We start from the raw sequence: 10,000 nt of genomic DNA on the forward strand, positions 1-10,000 counted from the left end.
GTAGAAGAGAGTGAGAGAATAATTATATTTGAGAAGAGGGCGAGTGTTGTTCCACCACAGTAGATTCAAGGGCATCCTGACCTCCACAGAGTGAGAGAGAGAGAGAGAGAGGGGGGGGGCGGAGGAGAGGACAGACAGAGAGAGGGCGGGGGGGGTGGAGGAGAGGACAGACAGAGAGAGGGGAGGACAGACAGAGAGAGGGGGGGGTGGAGGGGAGGACAGACAGAGTAGAGAGAGGGGAGAGATGGAGGAGAGGAGAGACAGAGAGAGGGGAGAGATGGAGGAGAGGAGAGACAGAGGGGAGAAGGGAATGCTTTGAGTAATGAGGGCTCTGATGATCGGGAAGTGTAGAGGGTTGTCCAATCCTGGCCCTGTCCCATATTCACACCACACCCCTGCCAACCGCTGCTATTGGTTGACCCCTGTCACCTGCACAGAGGCATTCTGGGATCTCAGGATTGCCCATTGTGACATCACCATTGCAAGCACATGCACAGGGCTCTTGCCCCTTCTCCCTCCATTCCTCCCTCCCTTTACTCACTGCAGCAGTCCTCACACTGCATAATTTCATTCTTGGCTATTGTGTACTGGGAGTGTGGGACAGTGGTGTGGAGAGGATGGGGTGATGGTGGTGGGGGGGGGGGGGGGTGTGAGGATGGGGGGAAGAGATGGAGTGGGAGGAAGAGAGAGCAGATAGAGCAGCAATGAGAAGAGGGAAAGAAGGACAAAAACACAAGGTCTTTGAGAAGTTCAACGGGGAGTGGTTCAGTTTGTTTCTACCCCTTCACCCTCTCTCTCTCTCTCTCTCTCTCTCTCTCTCATTTTCTCCCTCTCTCTCTCTCATTCTCTCCCCCTCTCCTTCTCTCTCTCCATTGAACACACTCAGTTTGCGCCACCTGGTCCTGAGCTGTTCAGTCCTCTCTCCTCTCCCGCTCTCTCAGCTCCACCGTGGAGGATATCTTTCCTCTCCGCCGGCTCCTCCTCAGTGGAGGCTGTGAGTGTGTGAATCTGCTGTTGTCTGTCCTCCTTGTGCTCCGAAGCAGATCTCCATTAAACCAGTTGATGGGACTTGAATTAAAACGCTGGAGGGACATGACGGCAGCAGATCCCCAAATCTCCTCTATAATCTGCTGGGGGGGGGGTGGGGGATGGGGGGGGTGGGGGGTGGGTATGAACAAATTGCATTTGGCTCAGAGCCAATGATACCAGCTTGTTTTATGGGGCATGACCCCTATACAGTGCACCAGCACAGCTATCCCATGTAACAGAGTAATGAGACACAAGATTCTGCACTCTTCACCGTTCCAATGAAACTGTCATATTACCAGTTATAATGACATATAGACACACAGATATACATGCAAGCAGTATTGCATACACACACACACACACACATACGCACACACACACATACACACACATGCATGCATGCACGTACACACACACGCACGCACATGCACACACACACACACACACACACACGCATACATAAATACATTCCCAACTGCATAGAATTATACCACATATTACTCCAGTGCCCATCATTTCACATAAACCCTTGGCACAAGGCATCAGCGCACCCCAGACTGACACTAGCATGTGAACACACTGCTTGTGAGTCACTGTGTTATTAACAGCCCAGAGGGCCTGAACACACTGTTTATATCTGTCACCTCTAACCCCTCTCCCTCCAAAGACCCCCCCCCCCCCCCCCCCCCCAGCCCCTTTCAGCCATGAGCGTACATATGCAGCTCCTGCTAGGGAACCTGTTAATTGGAATGATTGCTAATTTAGATGAGCATCACAGCCAGGTGAAAATTAATGCAATAGACACGTGTGTATTGGTGTGTGGGTGTGTGTTTGTGTGTGTGTGTGTGTGTGTGTGTGTGTGTGTGTGTGTTGACAACCATGACTCACGCACACCGCACACTGCTCAGACAATCAGTAGAGCCAGGGCTACAGGCTCGTAGCTGTGTGTGTGTGTGTGTGTGTGTGTGTGTGTGTGTGTGTGTAGTAGTAGTAGTGTGAGTTACAGTGGGCAAAGATGGAGGTTCAACGGAGCAGTAGGGGTGGCTGGGGTCTGTCCCTTAGATGGCAATAATTAAATCCCAGCAAGTGCACTATACACTCCCTCCCTCTGGGCTAACTACCTCCCACTTCCCCTCTCTCTCCGTCTCTTTCTCTCTCTCTCTCCCTCCCTCCCTCGCTTCCTTCCTTCTCCTCTAGGCTAAGGCTGCCCTGCACGTCCTCTTATCAGACCCTTAACCTATGAAGTCAGATAGAAAACCAGCCCTTTCTCTTTTTCGCATCATTTCTTACTGTGGTAAAAACCATCCCTTTCTCCAACCAAACTAGAGAGAATGCTCAATGGAAGCCAGCAAGTCCAAGATGGCCGCCGTCACAAGTCACCCAGCAGATGTGTCTCAGAGTCATGAGGAAGTGGCTAAGTGGCTAAGACGGCAGCCCAGCTGGCCGCCATCAGTGGCATCGACACACAGCTGCAGCGTCTTAATCCATAGTGCCTACATACAAGCGGCTCTCTCTATCCCTCCTCCTCCTCCTCCTCCTCCTCCTCCTCCTCCTGTCCTCTCTCACTCCTCCTCCTCTCCATCCCTTCCCCATCCTCTCCACCATAGGAACTTGGCAGGCAGGGTCACTTGGCATTCTCACACACACACACACACACACACACACACACACACAAGCAGTGCAGCTCTAAGATTCCTGGAACCTCTGCTCCCAAAAGCCGAGCGTTGGTTAAGAGTGGGCTGTTAATGCTTGAGCTTAAGAGAGGTTCAAGACCCTCTTTTGGATTTTTGTTTGGACTCCCAATCCGAGCTAAGATGGCAGTTGTTCGTTGACGTCTCATTCTGTCTCGTGCGTCACTATCCAGTCACTATGTATAACCGTACAGGACGTATCTGCATACACACGACACACTCACGCACTCTGGACAGCCGCGTACACACGACACACACTCACACACTCTGGTGTCAGGTTACACTATGAGTCTGTCTAGTGTGGTGCAAGCCCTTGACCAGTGGGGGCTGGACACCCCCCCCCTCTCTCTCTCACCCTCACAACCTGGCTGCTCGACATCACATTCCCCCATCATCACCATGGCAACGTACCAGGGCACACAGACGAAACCTCGAAGGATAAAGGTGCGTTGTGAGACGAAAAGGGTTTTCCTTTGGCATGGGGATCGATATGCTCTTTCTAGAGGCTGGGGCTGGCTGTAGTCACGCCCACTCTTTATCCAGACAAACTACAAGTACACTCGTGTTTGTCATGGCTGGAGTCACGGCCCTCTTTATCCAGACAAACTACTAAGTACACTCGAGCTTTCAGTCGGGAAGGAATTCAGCAATAGCAACAGCAACAGCTCGGCTATTTACAGGATGAATACAAAACACTGTTGCTTAGTGTTGGAACAATACTTGGCTAACACTTGACTTTAGTATCGGCAACACCTCCTAGACACTCATTTGTAGTTTATCACAGTTTCATAAGGTGTTTATTTAGTCATTATTAGGCATTACTAGCCATTTATTAGGTCTTTTATTCAGTGTTTTCGTTCTGACTCTGTTGTTAGTCAGGTAGTAGCTGGCCAGTGAGATGTGATTTCAGCAAGTCTCTAATCACTGGCTCACATCCGGGGATTGAACCAGCGACCTTTACTGGCTAGCCTTCCAAACCTCAAGGCTGACCTTGCCCCCAATAACCTTGCTGTGTGGGTGTGGGTGTGGGTGTGGGTGTGGGTGTGGGTGTGTGTGTGGGTGTGTGTGTGGGTGTGTGTGTGGGTGTGTGTGTGTCTTGAGGGCCTAGTGGGTAGAAAGCAAACCCTTATAAACTACAAATGAGTACCTAATATGTGTTCCTTCAACTAAAGTGTTACCAACACTTGTTATCCATTTCAGACCGGAACAGCCTAGTCAGCCATTGATTGATTGATTGATTGATTGATTGATTGATTGGTTGATTGGTTGATTGATTGATTGATTGGTTGATTGATTGGCAATCTGGAAGTCTGAAGGGAAATCCAGCGTGCTGAATGTGAGATTCGTTGTATTCATTATGTTATGATCCAATCAGACAGTTTGGCCAGGGTGGATACCACGACAAAATGAACTGATGTGTCCATATGACATCAGCTTGCCGGGCCTGTGCATTCAGACGGGCTGGTGGGTTTAGTCCCTTGGAGCTCCAGCAGGGAGCGGTGTGGGTGGGTGGGGACATCACCGTGACACTGGGGACACTCAGCGAGGGGGCCACTCAGTATAAGGGGAGAGGGGAGGACGCTGTGTCGGCACTTTCTGAGACGTCAAAAGATTTGCTGACACATCATGTGGTGTGGGCCTGGCCGATGATTAAGCGGACACACTAAATATGCTTTGGTCTGAAGTCAGGACGCCGGGTGGGACTGATTGATCTCTCCCCGTGGAGCTAGAGGACTGCGTCTCTCTTGGTTTTCATACTACACCTCTCTCTTGGTTTTCATAGTGATGTACTGGGAGAGGGAGAGAGACTTTGCTACTGGGTTCACTGGCAACACTGAGGCTCTCCAGGCATCCAGCAGCCTCTCTAGGTCTTGTTGTCAAAGACTGATCCCAGAATTCAGGAACCTTCGGGAGAGGGCTGGAAGTGCCATCTGCCATCAGGAACAATGTGTTGGAAATCAGTGGTAGAGTATTTGGACTGGTATTTTTCAACTCGTCTGGAGCATGGGTACCAAAGACAACGTCCCACCTACTTCCATACATCCAGTATGTTTCAAACACAAGACATACGTTCAGGGTTAACCTCCAGATGTTTCAGATAACTCTGATAAGAGATTAATATGAAGCACATGGGATTACGCCTGTCTTTACAAAAATACACACAACTAAATAAATGGCTCTTTAATCCAGCCTCCTAATCAGGACAATACAGAAGGTTGAGCGTGCAACAACCCCACCACTTCCTCCTGTCTCTCGCCAGGTCCCGACAGGCCTGTGTTAGTCATATAGGACTGTAACAACTCAACCTTTGACCTTCTGAATTATGTATTCACCAGAACTGGAGGAAGGATCCATTATTCAGCATGTCTGAACCCAAGAGAGATAGAGGGAGAGATAGAGAGAGAGAGAGAGAGAGAGAGGGAGGGAGATGGGGTGTGTGTGTGTGTGTGTGTGGCGGGGGGTGTGTGTGTGTGGCACAAGAGGTGGCCGGTGTCTCTGATCACTACTACACAGTGTAGACACCATTGTCTGGCCTCAGAGTTGACCACTTCAGCCTTACTGCTCTCCTGAGCACAGCAGCAGGCATCGATCAGAAAGGTCTCGGAGGAGGCCTTGGTGAAACTGAGTCATCATTTCAGATAATTGTATGTAATCAAATGTCCAACATTTGCTTTTGCTGCATCTCTATGTGTGTGTGTGTGTGTGGGGGGGGGGGGGAGAGAGAGAGAGAGAGAGAGAGAGAGAGAGAGAGAGAGAGAGAGATCAACCATGGTCTAGTACCTGTGAATGTGGGTGGGTGGGCGGGAGAGAGAAAGAAAGAGAAAGACAGAGAGAGAGATCCATGACCTAGTACCTGTAAGGTGTGGAAGGATGGAGGGATGGAGGGGGGATGGGTGTGGTGGGGGGGGGGGGTTATACTCACACTCCAGGTGCTTTTTCTTGGGCGCTGTCTGCTCATGGGTGGTGGATTTGCATACAGCCCGGGCCACCTCCGACCCCGTCAAACTGTACTGTGCCGCGGCAATGCGGTCCGTCAGTGTCTGCCCCGACATCTTCTCACCGTGCCGTCAAACCTCACGAATCAACCGTCAAATATGGTCCTCCCCAAAGAACAGCCGGACGAGGAATTCCAGACTGCCCCTAAAAATCCACTGGGAAAATAGAAGAATGGACAAAAAAAAGACACTCAGCCTAGATTTACAAAAATGTTCCCCAGCATGGAATTGCAATGACAGGTTGATGACGGTGCGTTTGCTTTGATACGGAAAATCTCACAAGCGCGGTTGCGCTGTTCGTTCCTCGTGTGTCCAATTTACTTGTGATAAGCCTACCGTATTTGCGTATAGCTATAGCATAACCTTCAAAATAAACCAAACTATGTCATATCCTATAACGTATCCTGCATGTAGGCCTATTAGAATGGATCGTATTATGCGCCGCAACCAAAGCGCTCCTCAAACCTTGAGGCCGATATCATCCCAATAAAAAAAAAAATCCCGTTGTTTTACACTAGCATTTCTTTTTTTTAATGAAATTATTTACGTTGTTGTGTTCATTGAAATAAGTCGTCAATAGTAGGTATCCATATTCCTTACTGTAACGCGCTGTTTTATTAAAGCCTGCTTATAAAATGACGACTCGCTCCGGATGATGCGCGACTCGACCCGTTGATGTCCTCCTCTCTTCCAGCTCAGGGATTAATCCTCTCCACGGACCCCGTTTTCTAACGGAGAATGTCGCCTTCCACTCAGTCAGACGAGATGGATAGTGTCGCGCTGTTCATCCCCATCCAAAACAGCGGCGTTCTTTTCCTCCCCTGTGCCACCGTAACCCACCAGCAATGCTTGAAACGGAGGTGGATGGAGGCGTTTCGGTAGATTTGTGTTCCCTTGTTTATTTGTTCATTTATTTATTTGGCATCTCACTCCTCCCCCTAGTCTGAATCAGGTGACACGTCACTATGAACACAGTGGCAGCATCCCTCCCTCCCGACTACGTTCACGGCAAGCTCAGCTCTTAAAGGGGAGTACCGAAGGCAACCAGGCGACTGATGGGGAGAGACACGCATGAGTAGGCTAAACCTATGATAGTAAGAAGAACCGGAGATGAATGTGGATATCTCCCTGCCTATAGGGCTGGCTGTGGTTTCATATGGCCACTTTATAGTTCTGGCTGACCATATTCCAGCCTAAACTCAGACCTCTGGCAATGGTCACGATGATGATGATGATGATGTGTGCTTCAGCTTGTGTGGTGGTGGTGGAGGCACCATCTTACTCTTTCTCCATGAATGGGTCATTCGGTCATCTTTTCCTTTGGTTGCAAGGCATTTCATCATAAGGGATTTCTATTTTATGTTGAAAATAGTGTGAACATTACTCCACACATTTCTTGTAATATCAGAAGCCTACCATACCTAGATGTAAAAGCTGTGTTCTCTATAGTGACTTGTCCTCTATATAAAACATTATATATTATATACATTACATCTGTCCAGTCAATCAATCCATCCATCAATCAATAATCCATCAAACTAAATTCATATTCGTAGCACATTCCAAAGTGAAGCTGAAACCCCTCAGGGACACAGGGTATGTAACTCTGATGATAAGTCTTTAATTTAGTAAGTCACAACGATATGGAATGGCACAGCATCTTCACATTGTCCCAAAGAGAGGGCACACACTCACGAATGTCAAAGTCAGTCATCACAGCTGCCCTTTATATACAAATTAAAATTAAATAGAATAGCCTTTGAAAAGTAAAATACAGATATTATAAATACAAAAACAATAAAATGTACAAACTTGATTTTCATCGTTTAGTTCCCACTGACATCCCTTATATGTTTATGTACAAGGTGAGGTTGTTTTCACGGGCGTTCATTTGTAATTCACGTCTGTCCGTCATGTTCACGTCTTGATGAGTCCCTCCAGAAAGTCTTTCTCCACCATCTCCTCGATGTTCTGACGTGCCCGGCTCCAGAACACTTTTTGGCTCTCCAGCTTGCCGTCCTTGCTGGGGAAGCCGGGGGTGTCGTTGGGGGCGGGGTTGTGGGCGGAGCCCGAGCGGCTGCTGGCCTTGCTGTTGAACACCTGGCTGAGCAGGTTGAAGAAGGGCAGGAGCTGCTCCATGCTGCGGATCACGTAGAGGGTCAGGAGGAGGTGGCCGGGCTCCCACGAGAGAGTGCGGCTGGAGCAGTCCTCCTCTGGGTTCTTCTGTAGGAGGGAGGAGGGGAGGGGAGGGATGGATGGAGAGGAGAGGAGAGGAGGGAGGGTGGGAGGAGATGGTGAGGGAAGGAGGAGAGGAGATGGGGAGGTAGGGAGTGAGGGGGGGATGGAGAGAGAGGGAAGGAAAAATAGCATCAACAACTGGCAGTGCCATTAACAGTCAGGAAGCATACAAACCACCACAATTACAAAATGTTAATACAATTATTGAGATGTACTTGGATATAATCCTCAAAAACCTGTCAAAAGAGGATATTGGTGTGGGAGTTGTGAGACAGCCGTAGGTTGTGTTAAAGTAGGTATGGGTTGTTGTTGTTGTTGTTGTTGTTGTTGACTGTAACTCATGCAGATTGGTAACATCTGTTCATATGGGTCATAGTGTTGTATTATTCTGCTGTGGAGGCAGACAGGACCGGACAGGAGAGGAGAGGAGAGGAGAGGAGAGGACAGGACAGGACAGGAGAGGACAGGGTACCTTGGCTCGTTTCCTCAGCAGCTTGGCCAGTCGGACCACGTAGGGTTTGAACTCCCTCTGGTGGGTCCCCTGGCGCCTCACCTCCAGGCCCGAGTCATCCGATGCCTCGGGGATGAACGCCCAGCGGTACCTGCGACAGAAGACAGACCCAGAACATTCCACACATGAAGAACGCAAAAAAAACCCATTTAAACTCAGATTTTAGGTTGAAAGATTTCGGTCTTTTGATTTTGTCATGACTGAATGGATGGATGGATGGATGGATGAGTGACTGAATGATTCATTCATTAAGTATTTATCGAATTTAATGATTGCACTGTTCACGAATGTAAAAAAAAAAAAAAAAAAAACAGTGAAACACGCTCTCAGGCAGCATCGGTTCGTGCGGAGGGCCTGGAAGCTCGTAGTGTTCCGATATGAACCATGCTTGCGTTTGAAATAACAGGAACTTCTCCGGTGGGAATAGTGACAGGCGTTCGCTGACATCGGTTCCGACCGACTGGCTGACAAAGCTCGTCATTTTAAGCATTTAATTCGCAGCCCCAGTTGGTCCGACCACAAGAATCATCCGGATACGAGAATCCAAGTCTTCTAAAACGGAGTATGACACTTATACCCCCTAAGTGTGTACAGTACGTACATCTGGAACTGAGGCAGGCTCTCGGAGGGCAGCGCCAAGGCTAGGTCCAGCAGCTTGCAGGCGGACAGGTAGAGGTTGAGCCAGCGCTGGCTGTTGTAGGAGGTGGAGAAACCGTTCCCTCCTGAGTAGATGGTCTCCATTCCTGCTACGGACGGCCCCGAAGTCCTACAGGTGGGAGATGAGGAAAGAAAAAGATAGCGCTGAATGAATACTGTCACATATAACATACTTGTCTTGGGACACCAGATAAGCTTTAAGTGACACCGTATCTAAAGCAGGAAAAGGGTATTTTTTCTGACATCTTATCCAAAACGGGAGCGACACCATTGGGAGGATATTGGAAAAGGTTATCATCTCGGGATGTTCCGGTGCTGATGTCAAGTATATACAGTCGTTTTTCGTGCTGACACGGCCGGTTACCTTGATATGTCCTCGTCGGCTGTGAGCTCCTGCTCCATGAGGAGAAAGACCTGAACCTGAGGAGAGAGGGACACAGGATTAAGAAAACAAGGACAAGGAGAAGGAGACACACACCCCGTCTCGATGATGTAATAGGATCTGTTTTGAAGGTGTTAGAGTGCTCGGCTTGCTTTTGTGTGTGTGTGTGTGTATCTCTTTCTAACTCACACTCACACACACACACACTCACAGACAGACAGACAGACAGACAGACAGACAGACAGACAGACAGACAGCCAGACAGACAGACAGACAGCCAGACAGACAGACAGACAGACAGACAGAACCGTTTTTAGTAGTCCTCAGTGGTTCTCACCAGTTCAGTGATCATGGTGGGCCACAGGGAGGTGAGGTGTTGAGGAGACATACGCAGCAGCAGAACCCTGAAGAACAGGAACACCTGAGCGTGGAGGATGGGCACCGCAGGCAGACGGAGACTCTCCACCAAGCGCTCTGAACACAGCAGAGAGACACA

General features: G+C 49.2%; 2 protein-coding genes across 4 annotated transcripts in view; both read right to left on the bottom strand.

The window, feature by feature from the left end:
- The window catches only part of LOC310810377 (clathrin coat assembly protein AP180-like), a gene marked incomplete at both ends in the record, with an annotated part of 22,344 nt that extends 16,571 nt beyond the window's left edge, over positions 1-5,773 (bottom strand). Inside the window, one exon of the mRNA XM_083678104.1 lies at positions 5,644-5,773. Coding sequence (XP_083534230.1) covers positions 5,644-5,773 — 130 coding nt within the window. The remainder of the gene's footprint in view (positions 1-5,643) is intronic.
- A 1,540-nt stretch (positions 5,774-7,313) lies between these two features.
- Positions 7,314-10,000, bottom strand: part of dop1a (DOP1 leucine zipper like protein A) — a 27,915-nt gene continuing 25,228 nt past the window's right edge. For all 3 annotated transcript variants that reach the window (XM_083678869.1, XM_083678870.1, XM_083678868.1), the window contains exons 34-38: positions 9,842-9,978; positions 9,487-9,542; positions 9,067-9,231; positions 8,427-8,556; positions 7,314-7,939 (exon numbers count right to left, since the gene is read on the bottom strand). In XM_083678869.1, coding sequence (XP_083534995.1) covers positions 7,634-7,939; positions 8,427-8,556; positions 9,067-9,231; positions 9,487-9,542; positions 9,842-9,978 — 794 coding nt within the window. In that variant the 3' untranslated portion in view covers positions 7,314-7,633. The remainder of the gene's footprint in view (positions 7,940-8,426; positions 8,557-9,066; positions 9,232-9,486; positions 9,543-9,841; positions 9,979-10,000) is intronic.

This window comes from Argentina silus (genome assembly GCF_951799395.1).
Source record: "Argentina silus genome assembly, chromosome: 10".
NCBI classification, from domain to species: domain Eukaryota; kingdom Metazoa; phylum Chordata; class Actinopteri; order Argentiniformes; family Argentinidae; genus Argentina; species Argentina silus.